Below are 26,404 nucleotides of genomic sequence, written 5' to 3' on the forward strand. Positions count from 1 at the left end.
CTTTTACTTGGAAATGCAGGCAAATTCTGTTTTGCTTTTCTCTGTATTTTATAATCTGAATTGGATATTCAGTGCATTTGGTGGTTATTAGGAAGGGATGCATCAGGGCACGTCTTAAACTGCTGTTATTTATTTCTAGTCTGCTGGGGTAGGTGTAATGGCTGGCACCATAACATACTTGAAGAGGCTAAGGGAAGCGATGATCCCTCTGTCTCAGCACAAAATGAAGACACAATGGTTTCATTACTAGGAAATAAAATATCAACATCTTCCTGAGAATTTTGACTTTCTTAACGGCTTTTTTTCTTCTTCTTTTTTTTAAATACAAAACAAAAGCCCAATTGTTGTCTTTTTGCTTTGTGAGCTGTGGTAAACAAGCGTACAGTTACAGAATGGTAGTTCTGAGTGGTACAGCTCAGAATGCTGCGTGTTGGTTAACTGAATCTTTCACCGCTTCTATTTTTCATTATACCATTTAAACTTACAAAGCTCCCCGGATTCCTTCCCTCTCCACCCCCCAGAATACTTTAGAAGCTTTTACAGATGTTAGGTGAAGACCTACGTCATTTAAAAAATGACTTCTTATGTGGGCAGCTGGTGAAATTTCACTGTGAACACTGAGCACTGAATAGGGATTGAAATTTAGCAAAACGGGAGATCTGAAATGTCTTTGGCTCTGTTGGCTGAACTCGCACAAGGCAGATAGCATGTGCACTGTTTTATTGCACTGCAAAACAACTGGTGGTTCTAACGTTTCTAATGTAATTTTAATATTAAAATATAACTGAATCTCTTGATGTTCCTATCTGAATCCTGTCCAAAGAAAATAAGAACTAAATTGAACTAAACAGTATGTATGTATTCCCCCTCTGAGTGAAAATGTCACTGCAGTTGATACTAAAGGTCCAATCATAAGATTTATAGAGCAGTTAAAACTTTTTATCTGAGTAGGTGGTTGGGATGTTTGATGGGAAAATAATTCAAATTTTCCCAAAGTAAAAGCATTCCAAAGCCCTTATGTTGTTGGGCTGGGAATGATAAGCTGGTGGGGAAGGGAAAACCTGAATTTGCACACTCTGATGATGACTGATAAAAACATATGCTTGCGTATGAAATAAAGCAGAAGACTGAGAAGAAGGAAAAGGACAATTGTAATGGTGTTGGTTGGCATTCATCCATTTCCGTTATGGTGGTGTGGAAGGAGTAGAAATGCCTGTAGCATTGGCAAGTGAAACAAATATGTGAAACCTTTGAGAAGTCCTCAAATACCTGCTCTGCACAGAAAGAAAAAAAAAAAAGCAATAAAATCTTTCTCCTCCCTACAGGTAGGTCTGCTTCTACAAGCAAAGTTTTTTGTTTATAATTTGGAGGTGGTATTACTCAATGCAGTATTTACATGACATCTCAGAGTCTGACAATTTTTATCACCTGTTGTTAGATTGATTGGTGTGCATGGGCACTCCCACCAATAATTCCAGGTGTGTGGCTCACCGCAGGCTGATGGAGCAGCTGTCTGGAAATAAAAGACCGAGTGGTGGTTGTGGTCTAAGTATAAAGATGTTTCATGATGACTGCTTTCTGTGAAAGTTCGTGCTTAAAACGTGCCACAAGCAACCTCTGTAATTATAGGAGGCCTGACTATTGAAATGCAATCTCTCTGTACGTTTTAATGGCTAGCTGCGTGCTTTCAGTTCTAATAATTTGTCATGGGTAATACATGCTCAGTCGAAAGGGAGCACTTCTGAGCTCCCAGTGTTGATATAGGGCTACATTTATTTTACACGTTGAATAAGGCGTCTAAAAACAGTGGGGGGGGAAACAAAGTTAATGTACAATTTTATTTATTTTTTTCCTAAGGGGTTGTGCCCCAGAGATTTTGAGCTCCTCTGGAAGCAAGATGGAATTTCCAACATCTGTGCTGGAGTCGTCATCAGTTTGTGCCAGTTCTGGGGACAGGCAGAAGCAAGCAGGCTGGTGCTGAATGCTTTGAGTCCTTTATTTCCTATAGCAGCAAGGAGGAAACTTGTTGGAAAAAATATATATTTTTTTAATTCAATTATTTTTAAGTAGGTGCTTTTTGATTTTTCATTGTCTGTTTAGTGTAAAGTGCAGGGTTTTCTTTTTTTTTCCAACCCAAGGTCTCTCAGGAGAGATAAAATATGAAATGTACTCCCATTATATACATTAGTCATGGCAAATAGTTTGGCATATATGGCAAAGGCAAAACGGATACTTAACAAGAGGACATTAGAGAAACACTGGTTTTACTGTTTCTCTTCTTGCTGTCACTGATCCAGGCTTTGTATGTTTACTTGCCTTTTAAAGAACATCTCCAAAATCTGAGTTGCTTCCTTGACCAGCAGAGCCCTGAAAACTCATCTAGTTTGTGTTGTAACAACTGTAACTTCTCTGAATGGCAGTGCAAACAAACCCGAGCTCTGTAGCTGTGTGAGCTGAGAGGTGTTAACAAAACAAGGGCAAGGAGCTGAACCCAGCAGCCAGCACAATATGGGTGGTGCGGGACTCGCTAATGAATGTGGGAACTAAACCCACGTTACTGAACTTCCCTTTGCGTTTCCCATTCATCGTCTCTCTGTGTTAGGAAAGACAGCGAGGAGGAAACCTCGTTTTTCCTCTGAATTTTTTGGCTACTTGTTGTGTAATTATTGAGTCTCTTCCTATACTTCACCCGGCAGTAAAACCAGGACTTGAAATGTGTGTGGGGAGGGCACCTGGAGGTGTTGCACCTCTAGGTTCAGTTGCTCACAAAAAGTAGAAAGTAGCATCAGGGATGCTAACTGTCTTCACTGTCAGGTAACAAAAACATCTCATTTATCTTCATATTTCTTTTTCATAACATTTCTGGTTGTCATGTAAAATGTCCTTTTTTTGAGGGGAGAGGGAGGAAGAGTAGGGGGAGGAACCAGTAACAGCCCAACCATGTCCCTTATAAAAGGTATGACCTAAAGATCAAAGATGAATTCATTCTATAGATGTTACAGTTTAAACAAAAATTACTATTTTTTTTTATCCTGAAATCTTTTGATTTTCTTTAAACACTTTTTTTAAACCAACAGCCTGTTGGGTGAGGAACTCAATAAAATTTATTTAAAGATTGAAGAGGGGGCACAGAGGTACAAAGTAGAAAGGGATCAGAAAAAAAAATAATTGAAAGAAGTGCCTTGGATGCAAACATTTCTGTATAGTCTGGCTTTTATTATCAGTAAGTTTTTAGTTGCCCAGAAATGTCAAAATTATTTTACATATTTTAGTGGAGACTGAGCTAACAGCACCAGTACCAAGTTAAATAAGAAGTGAAATAATCCTTAGCTGATGAGAAGCGGAGTAGTAAGAAGTTTGTGGAACACAACACATGGCAGCGGAGTCCTCCTTACTGTAAATAAGTTGCCTGGATCTGGCTCTTTTATTGGGAACTTAATACTACTGCTCCCATCAATGGGAAGACTGGGAAATGGGTGCTTTGTTTTTTCCTCTTTACTCACTCAAACTTGCAAGCAGGGAACTGAACTAATGCTTCTCTGTGTGCTAAAAGCCCATTTGGAGGAGAGGAGAATGGAGGTGTGGGTAAAAGCCTCAGTGCCTTCTAGTTCTGGTCCTTTCTGGGGACTGCCAAAATGGGAGGAACAAAATCTTTAAAGGTATGATTATATTTCATAGAGGGCTGCAGGAATTTCCTTAGCAGGGTAAGAAATGGGTTATTTGTGTGAAATACTAATTTTAGTCACTTTAAAATTCCATTCTTCAAATAGAATCTGCTCTTTCTGAAGATTATGCTGTCTTGAAGTTTTTTTGAATCTGACTTTTCTGAGCTGATTTTCAGCTAGACACGTTGCCCGACTGACTTTATTCCCCTGCATACACGCACACATACACCCCCTGCCCCGTTCTTTGTAACCTAGTACAGTTGGTTTAAGGATGTAATCGCTCTGTTAGCCTCTGCCCCTCTGTATCCAGCTGCTTTCTCCTTGTCACACTAATGACCCGTCACTGCGGAGCTGTCACTACACGCTGGGTGAAACCAGAAAACCTGCGCCTTTGGCTTTTGGAGAAGCTTAATATCTGTCCTATTCTGGCAACACGAGCCCAGCCTACTTTACAAATGCATCTTGCCTCTTTGGAACAAATGCAGAATAAAAGCATTGTGTATTCTGTTGCAAAGGGGCAGAGGCTTGTGTTAAAGGATCAGTGTTTCATTATCAGCGCACAGAGGCAATTATTATTGTGGCAGGCTTGCTGCTTTAATTCTTTTTAATGCAAACTTGTGGAATGTGACTTTAACTGATATGATCCCGCTACCACAAACTGTATATTTTATCCTGTGCATATGAGGAGCTCCAAGGGAGCCAGACTTGTTCATTTTCTGCAAGTCCCTGTTGGGAGATGAGCTGAACTGGCAGTGAGTGGGGCTGTGGTGGGGTTGTGCTGTGTCTCCAAATGAAGCCGTTCAGATTTGTCACCTGCCATCTCAGTTTAAAGATGTGCAGGTGTCTCACCAGCTCCTGCAGAAGACTTCAAAGATGCCACTATCCCTGCCTGAGTCTGTGAGTGATGTGAAACTGTAGCTCTAAGGGTTGTGAAGTGCAGTCTGTCTCCTGCATGGAGTTAACTCTAAAACTAGACTGTGCTACGTTAAATGTTAATGGTGGTGACTACTTTAAGAAGAATGGAGATTCTGCTTCATCATCTTGAATATATTTCCTACTAGGAAAAGACCAGGTTTTGAAAAGGAAATGTTTAACTCCTGTTCCCCTGAGTAATTCCCTTAAGTCTTCTACCAACCAGGATGGATGGAGAAAATGTATTGTGGGCAGGCTTTGAGTAAGCTCTCTGGCTGACTTCTGCTCACCTGGTCCCTTGCCTGGCTTACTGGCTTTTGAGGTGCCAAAAGCGTGTGATGTTCTCTAGTCCTAGCTTTCCTCAGCTTGCCATAAATCTCCTGCTTTTCTGTACAGCAGGCTGCTAAGCATTGGAATTTGGACAATGTAAAATGTTTTGAATTTGGTTCAATCAGAAAGTAAAGTTTATGTCTTGTGGTTATTTTTATCCTGGAGGGGGAGATGTGTGTGGTGATGGCACCTGCAAGCTAGGGCTGCTTCTCACACAGAGCCTTGGAGATGTGCAGGAGTTGCTCTTGTATTTTTACATAGATTTGAACATTTGTTTAAAAAAACAGGCTTTAAGTACTTCTCCAACAAGTGCCTTGACAGCCAAGGTTACATCCGAGGTTTCCTTTATTGAGATAATAAATACCCTTCTGTGGGCTTTTGCACATGCTATATTGGAAAGCAGCAATAAATTGACCACAGTCTGTTTCTGCAGTAAAAAATGTTATTTCAGCCTTTGCTGATTAACGTGCCCTTCCCTTAGGGGAACATACACTAAGTAAATCTATTAGGTTGATGACACACGTAGCTCTTACACTGAGCAACGTTTCTGTTCTCTTTTTGGCCTCTCTTTTTAATATGTAAAATAAAATCTGCAAATTTCTTACTGAGAACAAAATGCCATATGATGTCTCACAGGATCCTGAATGCTTGTCACCCTGCTTTCTGTTCTGTCTGGAACTAGACTGGGGGCAGAAAACTTCTGGTACAGAGGAGTTTCCCCCAGTCCCAACAGAGCTGTGCATTACGTCCATTTGCATTGCTTGCAGTTGTGGATCTCCTCTACTGCCTCACATTAAAATTCTTTGCCAGAGGTTAAGTGCAACTCAGTGAGAGGAAGGGATTTGAAGAAAATGTGGCACTTGTCTCCTAAAACCTCAGACAAAGCTATTAGCAAACTAGGGTGAGGTATTTTTCTGCCTCAGGCTCCTCTTATCTTCCAAGCTCTTCCATTAACACATCTTAACGTTCACACCCCGCTATCCCTGTGCTCTGCGCCATCCATTTGTGCCCTGCTCATGGCACATTCTTGTAAGGTCACCTACAGCTTTCTACAGTCCTGCCAACCAACAACCAAATGTTGGGCTCTTTTCTTTATTTGCCACTTCATTCAAGGTCATGATTCTATTCTGTAGCAACACCTCCTCCCCGTACAGGCAAGGCTTACCCTTCTGCGGACACCTTTCCATTGACTCCTTGAAATGGCCTGAGAGGTTTGCCTCAGGTTGTCCTGATGTGGATTATGCTTGGGAAAGAGTCCCTGATGTATCTGGAGGTGAACATATTTGTAAGTAATGCAGGAAAACAGTGGCTGACTGGGATGGTGTTTGCAGATATCTCTGTCAGCGCAGTGGGCGAAGAGATTCATAGATGAAGTGGTGCAAACAAAAAGTTCAGCGGTGCTTGAATCCAAGTCAGCTCTCATGTCTTCTGCACTGTGTTGGATGTTACTTCAATATTTTGTTTTCCAGCTCCTGAAGAAGTAAAAAGTGCTGACAAGCTACTTCATACTTGACAATAAAATTTCCGTGAATCACTTTTTTTTTTTTTTTTACATTGCAAAGTATTAAAGGATTGAATTTCCTTTACCAAATAAAAAAGTTAAAACAAATTTTCAGGGACTAGAAGTTATTTATTTATTTTTGTTTAAATATTGCAAAGTAAAGCAACACTCATCTTATATATTACATAAATATCTTAAGCAGCCAATCCAGTTTGTTTGGCAGTGGTAAATAAGACTTAAATTCCTCTTTGGATATTGTGCGTATGCTATGAGACTGGGCTTGCAAAGCATTTGTACACATGAGGATTATTTTTGCGTGTAGGCTTTAGAGGATCAGATCCCATCACCTAGGTCTCCAAGGCTTCACAAACGCTTACTGCTTTGCCAGGCCTCTGGGAGTCTTGCACAGAAGCATCAAGAACAACGAGCACTGATAGGAAACGCCTAATACTTTGGAAGCCAATCAATAAAATGGATACCTTGCGTTCTAGCATTGAACCTTGTCTTAGAAAAGAGAGCGTGGTGCTGTGCAGGGAGGAATATTGGCCTTACTCCTGTGTGCTTTCTAATAGCATGTTAATGAGCTCAGGTGTTTAAAAAGCAATACTCTGGAGTGTAAAACTTCACAGCTGTGGGCTTATGTGGCAGCTCAGCCTCTTTCAAACTGTAAGTCAGGGCCATTTGGTGCCTTTCCTGTGCAGCATACTGCCTCTTACTGTGCATTTTTCAGCTCTTGGCACTGCTGTGTTTGTCCTCCCCTGCTGTGTATAATAGGAGGCCCTTTTATACTAAGAAACATGCAGAAGAGAGATTCCTCCCAGTTTTCTTATTGATCTGTTCAGTATAGCAGATTTTTCTTTTGCACGTCCTTCTTCAAAGCATTAAACCCAACAGTTTTGCTTTGGTTGCTTCTCCACTTCCAAGCTGTATTGTGAGAAAGTTCGTAGCAGCGTTCCAAAGCCGAAGACTTGATTGGCAAGTTTTAGCTGTGAGTAAATTTTCACAGCTGATCCATAAATCCCCGACAGACCATTAGGAGCTTCAGAGCAGCTCTGGCAGGCTCCCCTACAATAATTGTAGTTTTAAGTTTGTTATATTTAGTTTTCTCACCTCTTAGCTGGATGCCAGGGAGCCTTCACCAGAAGCACACCACTCTATCAGCTCTGTGTCTACGTTTTACTCCATGTGGGCAGTTTGTGCAAACAGCACAGTGCGGGAGGAGGGCTTGCTGCTGTTCTCCCAGTGGACAAGGCAGAGAGCTCCCAAGGGTGTGACTTGTGACAAATGGGCCCCAGTCCTGACACCAGACATTTCAGGAATTTGAAGAGACCTGGAGTACGTCTCTTCTCACCCCCTGCTGCCTGCCTCTGCTCGTAAGAGATACCAGAACAACCAAGGGAGGCAGGAAAAAAGCTGCTTCAGGCTTAAATGTGACAGAGTAGCTTGTAACTGTGAGACAGACACAGCTCTGAATTTAAAATCTCTGAGGTAATTTTATTTATTTAGCTGTAGTAAAGCTGGCAGTTCTTGGGGTAAGCACCTCGCTAAGAAAAGAACTCTTTTCTCCAGCATGGGCGGAAGCAGTGAGAGCAGCAGGCGTTTCTTTTGGGGAAGGGCTTTCGGTGGTGATGATGCTATTGCAGCAGCTGGAAGACTGGCTTGGAGACCATGACCACTTTAGGCTCTATAAACATACCTTAAAACCAGTGCTATAATGGTTATATTGTCTGTGTTAAGCCCTGAAGAATGCTCCTTGCACACATGGGTCCCACGTGGCAGCCTAATAAAGCCAGAGGAGAGGTTCTGATCTTGGACTTGGATCCTTCTGCAGGGGCTCTGGAAACAAACTCCAATTTGGCTGATTGTTTGAGCAATTAATAAAAATTGTGTGTGTTTCTTCTGGAAACCTGAACTGCTTTGTCAAGGATGCAGTTGCCGTTTGGTGGAGCCTGGTGTGTTACCTTGCTGAAGGGAGAAGGGGGCTGTGTGGGAGGAAGGGGTGTGATCGTAGGCAGGCTCTTACAAACAGCTATTTTTTTCTTTCTAGAAGAGGCTAAGATAAATTAGTTACTGGATGATCATCTCCTTATCCTTCGTTACATAAAATCAGTCTTTCTTCCCCAAAGCACATCACTGATATTTTTACACAGGAAGGTGAAAGAGAAGCATTATCTGAATTACATATGAAAAGGGAAGGAAGAAGAATTAGCTGATTTTTTAAATGAATTTTCAAATAATTCCTTTTAAAGCAAGACAAACACATAATTTGTTTGTTTAAAGATCTTTCAAACAAAAATCATCAGAAGCTTTGTTGATTAGGGTCTTGTTAGGATAAGGGTAGAGTAAGTAACTATAAATAACGATACAGTGAGTGATGACCTCGATCAACAAACTTTGTGTTGAACTTATGCCGGAGACAGTAAAAACGTCAGCTGACAGCCTTCTTGTCAGGAGGTATTTTTGACTAAAGATCTTCAATAAAACAAGCAGAATTGGTCATCTCCAATCCTTACATTCAAGTGCTTTAATGTCATTTGATGTGAGATGTCAAGTGCAATGTCACTGCTGTGGCAGGGATAGGGTGCTGCTGGTGCCTGGGCCAGTTCTGGCATCCAGCAATTGAACTAGAAATGCTCGGAGTGATAAACGAGCTAATTGCATCTGTACAAATGAAATGCAGAGCATGCTCCAGCTGGAAGAAAAGACAGCACCCTTCATCTGTATCTCATAATGGAAAAAGCTTTCAGAACAATATGGAACTTCTGACATGACTTGGGAATGGTGCTGGGTTGTGGAAAATAATAGTGGTTTTCAGATTCAAACCAAAAGATACCGAGAATGTGGGTACAAACAAATATCTCCTTAGGCTCGCTTGTATAAGAGTGCTCTGATTTATTGTAAGATGTGAATGAGTGGGAAGTGGTCATTAGAGACCAGCATGGCCCTCCTGTGCTTTTAGGCAAGCAGCTTACCGAGATCAGGGGCTGCAGCTCAGGATGGCAGCGTGTCCTCACTCAGTGGCTGCTGAGCAGCACGATGCTGATGTGAGCTTTCACCAACTCACAGTGCATCTGCACAGCAAAGAAACCTGCAAATGCTTATTCATGGGAGTAGCTGGAGTGAATCAGGGACCGGTATTTACACATGCAGCAAGTTTACAGGCAGAGCCTGACATGAATCTGTAATTAAAGGTTGAGCATAGTTGCAAAGAGGACAAAGAAATCAAGGATCCTCCTGCTCATTGTTGCTCTGAATACGTGTGAGGGAGACAAGAGGAGAGTTTAGAAGAGTTGTTTTCATGGCACTGTTAACTTAGGACCCTACTTAGACTTCAGCGGTAAGGCTGCCAACATCATTAAAGCACAATTAATCTTGCTTAAGGTGGTGCTTCTAACACAGCTGAGGGTATTGGGGACCTCCACTTGGATAGCTGTCACTTTGGCAAGAATAAGTTGGCAAAAAGATTTGAATGTGTGTCGTCCAATACCGTTTCCATTTTCACCATTCTCTGCAGGACAGAAAAGTTCTCTGTGTGGAGCTATTGACTGGGAAGGGTTTCAGCCCTGCCCCACTGCAAGAATTTGCCAGGCTGAAACAACGCTGAACGGCCTGGGGGTTGCTATTGGGAAGCTGGTGTTTGAGATAGGTTAATCACAGAGATGTCAGGAAAGCGCAAAGTGTGAGGGAGGCATATCCAGAAGAAGAATCAATCTTTCTTTATGTGGGGAAAAAAAAAAGCATTTTTTCCCAGATTCTTTGGGAGAGTCTAGCTGCTATGCTGGCATTGTGTCAAGCAACTCCCCCCTCTTTCTGCAGTGTAGTTTTGGATAGTTGGTATCGACGTTTGCTTTTCCAGATATTAATTAAAATGAGAATGAAGTTAAAATTATCTCAAGGTGCAAACTTGGTCATTTGCTTTTTCCTCCTCATGCGAGCAAAGTGGTGTGCTTACAATTTTAGTAATTGCAAGAGGTGACTGATGCAAAAGCTAAATGTCTGTTCCTGTGTGGACTTCATTTAACTGTGAAGCGGCTGGGGCAGTTGGGAGGTTCTCCAACTCCTGTATATCTCCTTGTTGCTCTGAATCACCTATACTCTCAAAACAGAACTTTTTTTCCTGATGGAAAGGGTGCCTAGACTTATCTAGAGCTGTAGCAGGTTATTAATAGAACAGACTGCATTTCCTTCTCATAAAAATACGAAGGGCACTTTGCAGAGAAAAAATCCTGCTGTGCCTTTCTGTCTTTGGGACCAGCTCATCACCCAGCTAAAATTAAAAGGTGAAGTCAGGCAGTTCTTACTCTATTTTTAAACTGCTTCAGCATATGAATGTGAGTGTGAAATCTTTCTTTAGGCCTCTCTTAACTTAATTACCTACTTATTCAAAATATTCTCTTCTCAAATTGCTGAGCTATAATTACATTCATCATTTCTATGGACACACTGAAAAAGTGTATATTTTTCTTTTGTTAGTGTTTAATTAATTTTATGCTTAATTTGTAGTTCTATAGTTATTTACGGTGATGGAAGTTTCATGGTAAGTGTTTAAAACCTATTTGTAACTGCTCCAAAAAGAAGAAAACAAAAAGGCAACTAAATGATGTTTTCCTATATCTTTTCCATGATTTTCTTCTGGAAAATATCATGAAGAAGCCCAGTTTAAAAAAGGCGTATTAAAAAGAATAATTTTCATTTGGTCATAATAATATAAAATGATGTAACTACTGAAAATGTTTTGTTGCTTTTTTTTCCTTTCATCTTTTGTTTTATGCAAGCTTTTTTTTTTTTTAAAAAAAAATTATTTATTTTGTTTCTATGCCTTTTCTTTCGTTTGAATAGAAGGGCTGATGTGACCCCAGTGCATGAAATTTAGTGGAACTGCTTATAAATGATGGATTTGACACTCTTCTGCTGATTTGGATATACTGAATTCATCTTCCTGTGTTTCAGCAAATCTATGAAAAATGCGTATCAAATATCTTTGTTGAAATCAAGTGTTCTTGGCTCACAGGAGTAATGTTCTCCAGACACTTACTTTTCGCCTGCAGAGGGTGTGCTTTCCTCCTTCAAATCATCTCCCTGCATAGTGCTAGTAACACACCGTCCCGTTAACACTGTGCTGAGAATCTGTCCTTGCACCCAGAGGTACAAAGAGAAAAGGGCGTCTGTCTGTCTGTTCCCTGTGGCATCTGTTCCTGGATTTCCCTGGCTATCAGGTGTTTGAAGCACAGGCTGTGCCTGCGTTTCTCTTGCACCAAGGGTAGTGGTACTTCTTCAGAGCTATCCCCTTTCACGATGAAAAAGGCACATTTCTTTGAATTCTCTTTTGGAAATGGTGTTTGCCTTGTCTTTTTTTCTATTTTGTACAATGCTTACAATCCATACATCTCCATCTTTTTCTGATTCTGTTGTTTTTGTCAGTGGAAGCAGCTGTGGTGTCAGACATCCTCAAGTATTCCCTGTGGTTTCCTATGTACCAGTCACGTAGTACTCAAGCTCCTTCATATCATGTCATTTGTGTTTTGTCATGTACTGATCTGAAGCTGGGTGAGTTGGTAAGCTTTTAAAGACATTTCCTTTAATGTCCAAATACTGCTGGAGTGTGCGTATGGGAATCTGTATTTAGGCCCACCTCTGACAGATGAGCGAGCAAACTGTTTGCTGCAGACTGTCTTCAGGGTGGCTGGTGCTTAGGGACAGCAGTGAGTGTGGTTCCATCTCCCCAGGCAATTTCCACGTGCTGCTGACCTGATTGGTGTACTTCCACATATCTCACTCCTCACTTACCAGAAATACCCGAGATTTCTTATGCTTGGGTGTTGGATGACAGCACATTTGTGTTGCTGGTGAGAACCACGTTGCTATTCGTGGTGTTTAGTGGCAGTATAGTTTGGGCAGCCAGACAGAGATGTTAACTCAGACTTGGAGCTGTGGTCTCCTGGACTCTTTGCATGCCAGTCTCTGGGCTTGGAACAGCCCACCCGTGAATTTGTTCCAAGCTTCCACCCCCTCCGTGCCCTCTCCAGAAAACTCTTGGAAAACCATCTCTTGTGTAAATCCTCCTGGCTTGGTTGGCCACTACCCCTCTGTTCGCTCCGTCCTGTCTTGTTGCCTGGTTTTTGATTTCAGATTGAAAACTTGTCAGCAGAGATTTGTGAGTGTTTTCCCTCTGGTAAATAAACATAGGCCTCTAACATACAAGCGAGAGACCTAATTCTTTCATGAATGAAACATTGCATTTTTGGAGTTAAATATGGACATGCTGTTCACCTAAACAATGTGGTTTTCATAGGGCTAATTGCATTCATAGTTTTGTTTTCCTACTGCAGACTGTCATCCAATATCAGAAACATTACACTGGCAGTACCCACCAAACTTTTTCTGCTGTCATCTTTGTCTACATCTGCTGCTATTTAGCTTTCAATATTCCAGTTTTTAAAATATTTTAACTTATTGTAAATGAGCATTGTTATTGTAACATTTCACTGAAGCCCCATTGCTTCAGTGTTGCTTGTGTCTTGATTCACATGGATTCAGTGTGCCTGAATCTTGACCAGATCAGTGGGTTTTAACTGTGTTCAAATACTTCTGCACTTGAAGTGGAGCCTGAAGAATTTGTCCTCTGGAAGCTTAGATTATGTTTTCACCATTAGAAATGAGGCACCTGACAGCATTAAGTGATCAGAAGGATTTCCAGCCATGGGCAAGCAGCCATTATGTATATATTAATCCAGAGTAGGAAATTTGGACAAAAATTTTGATTTAGTAGTGCTCATCTGTTAAAGGTAAGCTGAAGATCAGCACAGCAGTTACATTTAGAATTGATCAGAGTACTGAAAGGGAAAAGAAAAGCTTATGGGTATAGTACAAATCTAGTAGAAATGCTGATTGTACTTTTAAACGTCCTGAAAAGTGTATTTCTCAACAGGGCCAATTGAGCCATTATACGATTGCTATGCCAGTTTAAAAATATCCTACCAGCTTTGTCTCATTTTAAAGCAAACACTAAATTCTGTAACATCCTGTTCGATAGATTGGATTACATTCCTACAGAACTTAAAAACAGTCTCTCTTTTTTAGCATTTTAGCAGTTTGAACATTTATATGTGTTTGAATGCTGTAGAGGTTACATAAATGGATTTTTTTTTTGTTATCTAGTCTATTAAAATCTCATTTTCTTCATAATGTTGCTTTAGGTAGTTTTAATAGTAGACTTTATTCAGAGAATAATCCTTTTATTTTATTTTATTTTATTTTATTTTGAATTTCAAATATGAGACATGAAATGTATTTATTTAAGTGGATAATAAAACTAAAGAGCTAGGTAATAAAGCAGTGTTCACTAAAGCATACAAAACTAATACAGAGATTCCTGTCACCTGATCTGATAACAACTGGGGAAAACCATAGGGAAGTAATTTGTTGTGTGGCATATTGTGGAGGTGGAATAGAAAGCATCCCAACATTATTGATAGGTATATGTAATATATAAGCTTTTATGTGCACATACTTTTTTTAGTGCATGTGTTTGCAAAATTCACAATTTTGCTATTATAATTGCTAACCTTTTCCAACAAATTATTTCTCCGTTTTGGCTTCCCACACAGCTGTTGTGTCTTCTAGTCATGCAAGAGCTATGTTAGAACAATGTTGTGTACAACAAATGACATTGTCCAAAAGGTCCGTTGGTTTCTTACCACATGTTTGGGGCAGTCTAGGTCAAAGCATGAACGTTGATAGGATGGAAACTGACTTCATACTTTTAAGACATTTTAAAAACAGGCAAACCAGAATTGTTCCAAATTCCCCCTGATCCTTTGGCTTTTCTGTTGGCTGAGATTTCAGACTGTCGCATGGCCTATTGCATGATGTCACTTTTACAGCAATTTCTATCAGGTACTGCTTCCATGATTTTTACCACATTCATAATTTGTAGTTAGGTTACTGTGACCTGATTGTTTGAACATTTGGGATTGTGGCAGAGTTTAGCTGCTGAGAATGTTATGTGAGCATGGCTTTATATCTATATTTATAGATATATATTTATATAGAGAGAGATATATAGTTATAGTGTGTGTGTGTACACACATATATATATATACACACACATACATAACTAAATATTTTCTTGAGGTGTGGGTAATACCCCTGTGGCATATCGCCTTAGGAGTACTGAAGGCTTGAAAGTAAAATGGGAATGCTGTATGGGAAAGCCAGTTCAGAGGTCTCATTTGCTGAGCTCTTCACAGCTTGCCTCGTCAGGAGCTTGTCTTTGTCTTCCTGGAAAAAAAACACGTTGTGAGGAGCACAGTGGGATCCATCAGCCTCGGGCTGTCTGTGAAGGGAACCACTATGATAGGAAACTGCTGCGGGTTGTTGACCCATGCTGGCTTCCAGCCACGAAGCAAGTTCCACAGAAATGGATCTAAGTGCTGTTGTATAAACTTTGCTTCACATGACAGAAGTGGTGCTAGTCCCTTGCTGGCAAGGGGCATGTCCGGCTTCTCTTGCGGCGGGAGCGAGCTCCGCAGCGTGCTCATCATGGGCCAGAAATAACAGGCGATGCTGGGCATTCCTCCTGGGGAGAGCGGGCAACATTACAGGCGACTATGACTATACGAAACACAGGGCTTGGCTGTTGAATTGCCCCCTGGTAGATTCTTTAGGGAGCATTTGCCTTCGGCAGCTGCCCACAAGCAGTCCTCTCTGCCCCTACCAGCACAGGGACCACTCACTGAGCGGTCTGAGACGGTGACCTTAAATTCCTGTGCTGCCATCAAGGGCCAGCACTTGAATCCTACCACATACTGAATAGAAGTTGCTAACCACTGGGGAATCTTCAAATCACCTTGTGGTCCTGAAAAACTATATCCCAGTATCGTTTCTCTGAGCTAACTAATCCACTGCAAGAATGGATTTAGCAAGACAATTTATCAGTGGAGATTTGCATTGGTACGTAATTGGTTAAGGATGTAAGCTGAAATTTAAATTTGTACTCAGATATGGGTTTTATTTAAAACAATATCCTACTTAGGATTACAGTAACATATTTTACAAATCACTCTTCAGAGCTCAAATGGCTATATTATATATGAAGAACAAATTCAGGAGGCCTCACAGTATTAGTGATTATCTTGTAATGTTTTCCAGATGGCATAACGTGACGTAACCTATCCTGTCCAGTTTCACTGCACCACATACTCTGTCATACCCAATAAGTAACCAAGAGACTATTAGAAAATAACTTGTTAATTCAAATGTTCCTTACTACACTATGAAAACTGCAGATTAACAAATCACTTGTTGGTGAATGCCAGAAGATTGATTGCTTCTCAAAGCTCTGCAAGAACTAGATATGCGACTTGGATTAGCCAGCTCAAACTATGCTTTGGTGAACAAATTCCATTTTCCTTAGGGCTGTAAGGTAGTTTGCATCTGTTCCACTATAAATTTCTCTAGCAGCACTCAGTAATTCCCGTTCTTGTTCATTGGGGAAGCAATGGGAATATTTATTGGTTGTTGTTTGCATTGATCTGAAACAACCACATCGCTAGTTGTGTGGGCATGGTGGCTAAATTCAACTTAATTGCATCTTGCAGTTGCTCATAATTCTGTTGATGTTCCTGCAATAATGTTGTTTACTAACTGATGCTTTTATTAGGTTCACAGACCATCATTTGAATGCCAAACCCATCAAATTTAAGTAGGCACTTAGCTCAGGATTTTCTCAGCATTAATTGGAGGCGTCAGGGGTACTGTGCTGGGACAGGTGCAGTCTTGCTGTGCAGAGGCAGGATTTGAGGAGTACATGGGGAGTGAAAACTCCTGGTGCATCCTGACATCCAGCTGTGTAGATTTTCTCACTTGAACCCACATCCAAGAGGTCTTTAAGGGAGATTAGGGCTGTGGTAGGAGGTTTCAATCCACTGGCACTTGTCCTGTGGAGTGGGTTTTGTAGGCACTTCTTCAGGCTATCCTACCCTTTGATTAAGCCCAGAAAAATGGGCTGCAGAGAAGAGTAAGAGATATATAAATACACGGTATTAACTAGCTTCTGGAAAGGATGAGAAAACTTCCTGAAATGGATTTAATATCTCGCAGTGGTCTCATCATCTAGGGAGCAGCTGCCTGTAGGCTGCCATCGGTAGGCCGCAGATCGCTGTGCTCTGTCCGTAGGCATGCAAGCAAGGAGGCCTGGAACAGGAGCTGAAAAACACTCTGGAAAGAAGAGCAGCTTCTAATGTACCCCGAGTTTCAATGGTTGTGCCATGCTTGCTTGTTTTACCCAATGACTTCCTCATATGGTTTTTATCACGCATGGCATTACTGGTGGATGTTTTTATTTTTCCTTTATTGTGTCTCTGGGGAATTCCACAGTTCAGTACCAAAACATCCCCCTGTATGGGAAGAGGGAATGAGGAGAGGTTTACATGGTGGACGTCTCATTTTACAGTTTCCTGAAGATCTTTGGTTTGGCTGCCTGTAAGGAGCGTTTGTTGTTCATAGTCACTCAGCCCAGGCTTCTTTATTGACTCAAGCTGTCTTTGCTGGATGCAGCATTACTGGTGATGAATGTGCTTTGTCGTTCTGATTTGCATGCCTTGTCGTGTGAAACAAAATTAATGATGGTGGCTTTTGGAAATTGAAGAATAGCTGAGAGCTAATTTCATTTTTCATTTACTGTTCCTCCAAGACCATGGGAAGTGGGAAGGGCTGCAACGCTCGGTGTTACGTAGCCTCTAGGCCTCTTTCTTGGTGTCTTCTGCAAAGGCTGTGTAGAAAATGGGCTCTCCAGTGATGAGGACAGAGCAGGGCAAAAAGTCCTGAAAGGATGGCATGTTCACACCTTTCTTTCCACAGTCCTTCTCTCTTTCCTCCCCTATCCCTCAGCAACTTTTCCTATAGGTTTTTTCTCACACAAAATCTTGCTGGCCTTCCTGATGTCCTCTCATATCCTAATCTGCCAGATCCCTAGTTTCTCCTCTACCAAGCCAAAGTTTTCATTTTTTGTGTAAGAATTGGCTGCTTCCTCCTCACCAGCTAAACTCTGTGTATGTAATACAAAGAAGAAATATCCATCACTTTGTCCAGTTGGTAAGAAATAATGTATGGAGTCACAGCAGCTTTGACTCCTGGAGAAGAAAAAAGAAAAGGGCTCAGAAAGCCAACCCACTGACCTGCCATAAGACAATGGGAATGAATTCCAGCTTTTGGCTGTCTGAGAGAGCCCAGAGCTTGAAGAGAGGACTTTTTGTTCTGGAAATGTAATATTTATTAAAGGCTTGAAAATCCTTTATTACAAGCAGCTTTCTGGCACTACGTGGACTCTACTGTAAAAGCATTGAGTTTGTTGATGGAGGTGGGAGGCATTATCTTCCAGGGGAGGAGCAGTGACCCTATATTTTAAAGAGGTTGTATAAGCCAAACCAAAATCCTGCCTCGAGGGATTTTTGGCATTGCAGAACACTGCTGTAAATGTAGATTTTGTTAGCTCAGTGTGCACGCTGCAGGTCTCGTAGCCATATAGCTCAGCGGGCGTACCGCAGGTCTCGTAGCCGTAAGCGCTAAAGGTCAGGGTTGTGTTTAGCTTGTAACTATCAAGTCTGTGATACACTATTAGTCATAGAAACTTGAGAAATTTGTTAAGATATTCCGAGGTTGATTTTGATATATTGGAACAGCTTTTAAAAATCCATCACAGCTTAAAGTGGCTGAGCCTGCATGAAAGGCGGTCGATTGAAACGCAGTCTTTAAAAGATATTATTCCTCGTGTGGTTTGTGATATTTACAATCATCTGTTCATTTTGAGAGAAAATTTATCTGTAAGTGTAAAAGCTGTCTGTCTGGAAGTAAATTATTTATGCATAATATAGTTAAAATATTTTCATGTAACTTCCCATTTGCAGGAATAGCATGAGATCATTTTAGCAACATTAGTTTTAAAATTATTCAGGTGCATATAAGATTTTTTTTTTAATGTTGCAGATTCTTCTTTAAAATACTTAATAATTACACTGATCCTCTCACCTCAGCCCTCAGTTTCTAATAAATCCCAGTTAGGCAATTTTTGTTAATCAGTAGTGCTTTAATCACTGTATTTTGTGGTTGTTTCCTTAGAACTTTGTTTATTTAAATCAGCTATGTTAAACGATAATTTTTATTGGAAAGATGCACAGAAAACTATGAACTAGTCCTGTCTAAATTGCTTATTTTCCTTAGTCATATTTTCTGTTCAAAGGTGGAGGCTTTTATGAAGAAGTCAAGTGACAAATGGATCTATTGGTCGATATGCATCTGCTTGTTCTATCCTGAAAAAGAGCCAAATTGCAGGGGATAGGGTGGGAGCAAAAGTGCACAGAATATATAGGTTTTCAGTGTTTAAACAAAAAAAGAAAAAATTAAAACCAAACCAAAAACAAGCAATCAAAAACCTCATGATCTGTTTAGTCTCTTATGCTAATTGCAGAAAAAAAAAATGTGTGTGTGTGTGTGTATATATATATGTATATATATATGTGTATATTTTACAGAACTCATAGAACGGATTACCAAATTGTATTGCCTAGCTTTTCCATGGATAGTAGTTAAGCTCAAGGCAATAACAAGCTGGCTGTCTTGCTCTGTGCAGTCCTGTGAGCTGGTTAGGTGGGGAATGACAGCTGCAGAAAGAAGCAATGTGGATGGGACAAGCAAAATGGGTAATTGCTTTCATGAGTGTTATCTGTCGTGTTATTTATTGGCCAACATTAACATACTGTTGCACATCAGGTAATTTTACTGTAATTAGATATTTTCTGATATATTAAATGCAAGTGTCTCGCATTTGTTCTTATCAGGGTATTTCTGCTCTTGAAGGCACTTGCAAAAATGTGCTATTTTTGTGCTTATTCTCCAGACACGTTAAACACAGAAATTTAAATCATTAGTTCAAGTAGCTGTTGTTTTCTGAGAGATAATGGCTTAATGGCTTATTCTTATTTTAAATTATTCTTTTCCATTCTTATATATATATATATATATATATATATATATATATACACAGAAGGAAAACGTTTTGACTGTGTCTCATCAAGAAGATTTGTTTCTTTTTTCCAATGGCACACAAACAAAACACACGATCTTCTAAAAGCAGGAGTTTGTTTTCCTGGCAAAGTCTTTTTGGGAAACTGGCAGGTCAAATTCATCATTACTTGCAAGCTAAACATATATAACATGAAAGCTATTTAGGCATGCCTGAATTCCACAGTGCTATTTTGAGTTATTTTTCAGAGCACTTACAAGGGAAAAAAAATAATATATATATACATATACATATATATATATATATATATTTAATGTTCAGCAATTTATTTATTTATTTTTAACCAGGCTTAGAAATAACAAATTCATCAAATTCATTTATATTTGTGAGGACAAATATTTTAAATAAGAGGGTATGTACATTTGGGAAAAAAAAAGAAAAAAAGAAGTAGAATAATTCTAATTTCAGCTGCTGATTTAGTGAGGATTTTTATTCTGTTCTATACTTGTGCTTTGTCAAATGTGGCTAGATAATTAATACCAAGTAATACCTGTACTTTCAGATTTTTACCCCATGATTTCTTGAAATTTCTGTTCTCACTATTTATTACCTTAGAATCCTACTATACACGAAGGGTTGGAATGTCGAGTATTAGTTATTTATTAAGCTTGTAAAGTTTATTGGCAGGATTTTCTTTAAGTATACTTAATTATAATACTTACCTCTTAAGGAAGTGTTTAGAGTAAAATACAAATGGCTGATTATTTTATTCTTGTATGTATAAAATCATTCTTTGACTTTTTTTTTTGGTGAAAATGTCTTTATGCAGCCATGCATTCTAGTCACAATGCAGAATTCCTAAAATGATTGCAACTTCAGAGGGTGTCTTTAGAACTTGGTTTCTGGTTTCTTAGTTTTTCTTTATTTTTTTTCTTTCTTTTTTCTTTTTTTTTTTATAATTAAAAAAAAAATCTAGTGTGTACTTTTTTTTATAGAATCCAGAACTAGAACATCCTATTTTTAAATAAAACTAACAAAAAATCTTGAAAAAGAGCTTCTTATGTAAGATAGCCTTAAAAAGGAAAAACAAACAAACAAACAACAAAAACCCTTTGTTCTACTGTTTTGCAAAGAACTCAATCTCAGCTAAAAGGCATACCAACTTTCTATTAGTGAAATTGAATATATCAGAAACTGGCATATTTAATTGTGTTATGAAATTCTAAAATTCTTCAATGAAAAAAAGTGGGTCTAATACCTGGTTGTTGAAATGAATTTATTATTAATTAGTAGCATCTAGTTATTATCTTTCTGTCAAAGCATTTACTATATGTATATTTTACCCTATAGGCTGTAACAAAATGTTAACTTACAGACTTGCCTTAAGTTCAAGCACCTTGTTCCCGTTCAAAAGATAAACTTTCAATAGGCCAGCGCTTATCTGCCTGGCTTCCTGGCTGGCTGAGATTTAAGCTATACTGGCTCGAACAGCGCACGCAGTCGAACCTTGCTAACCTATGTGAGTGCTCAGCAAGAACATGGGGAATTGCTGAATTCTTATCAGTAAGAGGAAAAACTCAAAAGCAAAGATAATGAATCAGAAAAGGTAGCGTATTCATTTAAAGTGATATTGGTTTATGATAATTACTTCAAGTAATAGTTAATATTTCTTTTATAAGTTCATAAAAATGAAGAGGACAGTAGGGTATCTTACTGCTATGTGTGGCTACTAGATCTTCTGAAAGAAGTACTTATGTTTATAATGTGTAATATTGCGGAGATTGGCAAAAGGTAGATGAAGGTCTCTTTTTTTTTGTTTTGTTTTAATTATTTCTGTGAATGTAATGCTGGTGGTCTTTGTAAGGAAAAGATCTACTTCTGTTGAAAGGATAATGCAAAGAAACAAGAGAAAGGACTTCAAGGTAGGATTTATTTTTCTTGTTCCTATTGCCCTTGACAAACATGTTTTTTCTCAAGTGTGGTTCAGAGAAGTTGTTCTCAAATATGTTGCAGCAGATTCAGATGCCATTATATGAAGTGCTTAATATGGTCTGCAAAACAAGTAACTCTGCGATAACCGTGCAAGTGTTCTCTGCTGCTTTCAGACAGTCTATTTTTGACCTGGAGACCAGTATTGAGTCCTGGATTTTGTCAGGTCAGGGGGTGGACTCCAAAGACCTTATCTCTTTTTTTTTTTTCCTTTTGTTGACAACATATCCTTGTCCTTCCTGGGTCCTGGAGTGACTGCTTGATAGTGCTGGTATTTAAAATACCTAGATAGGAGAAGGCATGGAAATTCCTTTTCTATTTTTAAGGATGCTCATTAAAGTTGCTAGCAAGGCTCAGTGAGACACGGGAGTATGGGACAAAACTGGGGAAGAACACTGTCAGAGAGACCAGGAATTCATAGAAAACCATGTCACCTTCAAGACAGCTTTGTTAGAGAGACATATGAAACGCGTAACTTAGGGTTAAATAAGCATAAACAAATTGCAAATATTAACTATTTTGTATGCATCTTCATTTATTTATTTTTAGAATGTAAACTTTCAGGAAAAGTATATTTTTCTGGTGCCTTTTGGAATTTTTTGATTTTTTTTGTTGTTTTTAAAGAACATTTTATTTATTTAAGAAACAGCTATTCATATGCTTTTTTAGATTTTCTGTTAGATAAGCAGCAGACACTCAATTATATACGTAATATAAATAAAAACAATATATATGTAATATATAATATAATAATATACCATATATGTAGTTATATATATGAATCATATATAGGAAAATAAAGAACAGAGGGAGGAGGTCAAATTCTTTGCAAAGTATTCAAACTGTGAAGAGGTGCATGGTCTTTGGAGTCTGGCAGTAACCAGATTCATTCACCTACTTCAATCAATTTTTGCTTTAACTGCTTAACATCTTAACTTGACGCTTCCCCCCTGCCCCAAATTTGTGAACTTTGCAATGTCAAAAGAGCAAAGCAGTTTAACGGTAGTTACTGCTCTGTCTGTGTTTGTGGGCTAATAATGCAGAATTGCATAAATAAAAAAGTGTAGGCTTTAATTGGATTTATTTATATTAAATTTATCATTATTATTTATTTATTATTACGAAATTAATGTGAACAAATTCACTGTGAAAATTTAAGAAATCTGTAGCAATAAAGAGTGTACAATTATATAGGAGAAATCATGAGTATTGACTAAAAAAAAGACAACTATTACAGAAGTTGTGCCTAGGTTCCTATTACAACAACACTTAGGGTAAATATGATTGGTGGCTTTAGCAAAATGGTAATTTTCTCGCTGTTTTCAGTCTTTTTCATATAGTAACAACTTTTACTGGAGAGGGAGAAGGCAAAAGGAAAGAGAAGAATCAATTTATTCAATAGAGGCATTTAACTAGTAAATGGTTCCCTACCTAAAAACACGTTTGCAAAATTTAAGCAGGACTTTGGAGGATGAAGTGAAAATGCATGAACCTCCGTATTACAAAAAAAAAAAAAAAAAAAAAAAAAAAGTTCTTTCATGGAGCCAGGCTGTGTGTAAAACTACTTATTAAAATTTTTAAGGTGATTCTCTTTCTTCAACTTAATTATACCATGGGAAATGAATATTTTTTTCTCGTGGAGCTACCTGAAATTTTCATTTTGTTCAGTGGTCACTGAGGGTTTTTTGTGCAATCTAAAGTGGTATTTTTATGCCCACTGACATGAACTATCATTGTGTTATCAGCAATGGTGGTGAATTATACCTGAAAAAATTAATTTCATAAATAATATCCATTTGAGCTTGCATTAGTGTAACCTGGCATAAGATAGTATTTAACATACGTATCTGTATCATCTTGGGCAGTGGGTGCAAAGCTCTGTATGAGGAGTAAATACTGCCTGGGACAAAGAAAAACTGTGGAATTCTTTCATCTTTCAATATAAATTCTTAGTTGGTGACAGCGGGGTCACCCCACTGGCAGTTTGCACAGCGCAGCAGCTCATTTATGAGGTCTCCCCTGGATATCGTCAAGGCGTTAACTGCTGCCGGCTTCACTTTTACTGGTTGCAGTGTCTGTCTCACATGGTTTTGTGTAAACTGGTTTTAAAAGGCTGGAAATAATTTTGTGAAATCTGTCAAAAGAATACTCAGAATATTACTACAGGAAATAAAAACAACTGCTATATGTTGGTATTAATTAAAATTAAAAAGTAGTAAGAAGAGCTGAAGATATTCCTCGATTTTAGTACTTATTTAAATCAGTACAGACAATTTCTCAGTTACCAATTCAGTTGAAAAACAGGAATTATTTTAAAGCCACGGAATAAATCTTAGCCTAATTATCCCCTTGTTGTTGCTGGAAGGACAAAGTTCTTCGTATTTTTCAGGAAAATGCTGACACTCTATCCCATTAATTACTATTCGGATTGTTTCTGTTGCAGTCCTTCCCGTGAGCATTACTCCTGTATTAAATACATGCAGTTCTACTTGTTTTGTTAAATAAAACAATCAGGATCATACAGCTTGGTCAGTACTTGTCTTGGGAGCTTGTAATTCTGGTTACATAAATTTAAGTGCTCCTGTAAAAAGTATATGAATTTAACAGCATAGACTGCTCTAAGTACTCTCTAATTCTATGGCTTTCAAGCATAGATTAATCCCCAGAGATTCCCAGGGCTAGATAAGTAAACATGAGAACATTTACCTGCTAAAAGGCGAACGATCTGTTATACAGAGGATAGCATGTCGTTTTTGGATTTGTAGACTTGACATATGGAAGGAATTCATTTTTTCTTACTGTCACTCATCTGTCTTGAAAATCTCTCTCTCTGAAAGTGTAGAGGAAAGCTGAAAAGGCAGAAAAAAAGAAAGACATTGCAGAATGAGCTTCTTTGGTCCCAGTCAGATCCTCTGATTCCCGTTAGCGTTGGGATTTTTTCCTTAAACGACCTATCTTCGAGGATTTAAAAAGCCTCTATTTCAGTAGTAGACATAGCTTAACCCTTGCAACAGTTTGCATTTTATATGTTAAAGCTTGTCATGGTTACTTGTAAATTTACGAAACTGTAGCTCTAAGGCTTTTCATGTATCACACAGATACCACAGGTCAGCAGGGCATTAGAGCTGTGCTGAATGCAATCGCTTCCTCGAGTAGTATCTGGCTGTCCTTTCGCTCAGAATTACTGTTCTAATACAATGAGCCACGATTTTCTGTCTTGACTTTAGCTGGAGTGAAAGCTATAGCATAGCAGTGGCGTTGTGGGTTTTTGTAGCAGATTTTACTCAGTGTGGTTTAAATATAATGTTTCTTGGTAAGTGGAATGGCAAAGAAAATCTAGCAGTCATGTTGCTGATGCAGCATTGTGTGTCAAAAGACCGGAATTGCTAAACTGTGAGCTAAACTTCCCAATTGTGCCATGACCCACTGCAGATAGCACTTAAGCAAGTGTGTGAAGGAGTTTAGCTGTAAATTACTCGTTTGTACAATATATCAAATGTCTCCTTGTTGGGACAGGTGAGGTTTATTTATATTTTAAAAATAGTCCCAACTCATTGTTGAGACATATTAATAAAATGAGGAAATAATGACCTTCCTTAAGAATAATTTGCTCTGGAATGGTTCTTTATAGGTATCTTTCTTCCCACTGCATATATGTTATAGGCATATAACTGAGAAAATTATGCAGTTTACAAAATCCTAGTACACCAATAAATATCTTCTGTCTTATTACCTGCAAAGAGTAGCAGGAATTTTTTTCTTTCCAAGAACATGTAAATACATTTTATATTCCCTGTTCTCTCTTCATCATATTTCAGAGTGTGGCTGTAACAAAAATTACATTTTTAGAGACTCCTTTTCAGCTCTCACAATCATGCTTACATGTAAAGATGCAAAAACCATTGGTTTGGGGTTTTGTTTGTTATTCGTAAGTACTGTTGTAGCCTGAAGTTTTTCTTTTCAGCATTAACAGTTCTTTCTCTGATTCTTGCTTGAGAATATGTGTCGGGGAATCACATGCTGATATATAAGCATAATAAATGCTAATGTTCAATATTAAGCTTTGTTAAACAATCTGTAGAATCGATAAATACTTAATTCTCAATGAAATTAATAAAGGTCAAATATAAATCTTGGCTTCATTGAGCAGGAAAATGATCTTGTTGCATCTAGTTTCAAATCTTCCTGTATGAATAACTGATGTGGGACAGTTTGCAGCCCAAGCCTAACAAATTCTTGTCAATGGACTTTAAGTCCTAGAGCTATGATACTCATGGAAATTCGCTTACATTAACATTTTGGGCTTAGGAGAGAAACAAAACAAAAAAATAACCTGAAAAGAGTCCAGGGAGGTGTTGGTAATCTTGGCCCCCTTAAGAGCCCATGGAATTAGTGATTTTTCCTTCGTAGCACAATTGAGACACAAACCCCCTGTTTTCTTTAGCAAGAATGCTTGGACGCCCTCCAATCAAGTGTGAACAAAGAGTTGTCTGTCAGGGTCCCAGGAGCCCCACATCTGCTTTTTAAAACAGGATGTGGGGAAGGGTAAAAATCCACTACATCTGTGACGCTAACATGGTTTGGAGAACACCTGGAATTACCAGACCCAGCATTTGACGCTTCTGTCTGGAGCTCATTTCTGACAAATTAAATGCCTTAGGGGCCAGATTCCCAAGTCGTGTGGAAGCATGGTGCTGGGACACATTTTCCACCGGAGGATCTGGCCCCTGAAATCTGAACCTAGTAATTCTCCTTTGGAAAATAATAAAATAATTTCAACAAACAATTTCTGGTTTTATTTTATTTTATTTTATTTTATTTTATTTTAAAGTTACCAAAAAAAAAAAAAAAAAGAGTAATTTTCAGTTCCTTTCAGTATCCACTCAAAATTTTGTAAGGAAGTGCATTATATTTATGCCTTTATTTTTGTAAGTTAGCTTCTCGTTAAGCTGATTTCACTTACTATGTCCAATAAGATAGAGAATG

At 38.8% G+C, this 26,404-nt stretch overlaps 1 protein-coding gene and 1 long non-coding RNA gene across 8 annotated transcripts in view; one reads left to right on the forward strand and one right to left on the reverse strand.

Annotated features, from left to right (window-relative positions):
* RBM20 (RNA binding motif protein 20) overlaps window positions 1–26,404 on the forward strand; it is a 104,015-nt gene that overhangs the window by 1,912 nt on the left and 75,699 nt on the right. The window contains exon 1 of one of the 4 annotated variants that reach the window (XM_038181348.2): window positions 20,881–21,035. The exons of the other annotated variants lie outside the window; for them this stretch is intronic. Within the exon in view, the coding sequence (XP_038037276.2) occupies window positions 21,022–21,035 (14 nt within the window). The 5' untranslated portion in view covers window positions 20,881–21,021. Of the gene's footprint in view, window positions 1–20,880; window positions 21,036–26,404 lie in introns of those variants that run through there. 4 annotated transcript variants of the gene reach the window in all.
* Window positions 16,700–25,433, reverse strand: LOC106015391 (uncharacterized). Of its 4 annotated transcripts, none has more exons than XR_011810118.1 (2): window positions 24,125–25,433; window positions 16,700–17,540 (listed from the first exon to the last, which is right to left on the reverse strand). It is a non-coding gene; the product is annotated as an uncharacterized lncRNA (long non-coding RNA). The 4 variants fall into 4 exon arrangements; XR_011810116.1 differs by having other exon boundaries at window positions 16,700–18,716; XR_011810117.1 differs by lacking the exon at window positions 16,700–17,540 and adding an exon at window positions 21,340–21,702.

Source organism: Anas platyrhynchos, chromosome 6 (genome assembly GCF_047663525.1).
Source record: "Anas platyrhynchos isolate ZD024472 breed Pekin duck chromosome 6, IASCAAS_PekinDuck_T2T, whole genome shotgun sequence".
NCBI lineage: Eukaryota > Metazoa > Chordata > Aves > Anseriformes > Anatidae > Anas > Anas platyrhynchos.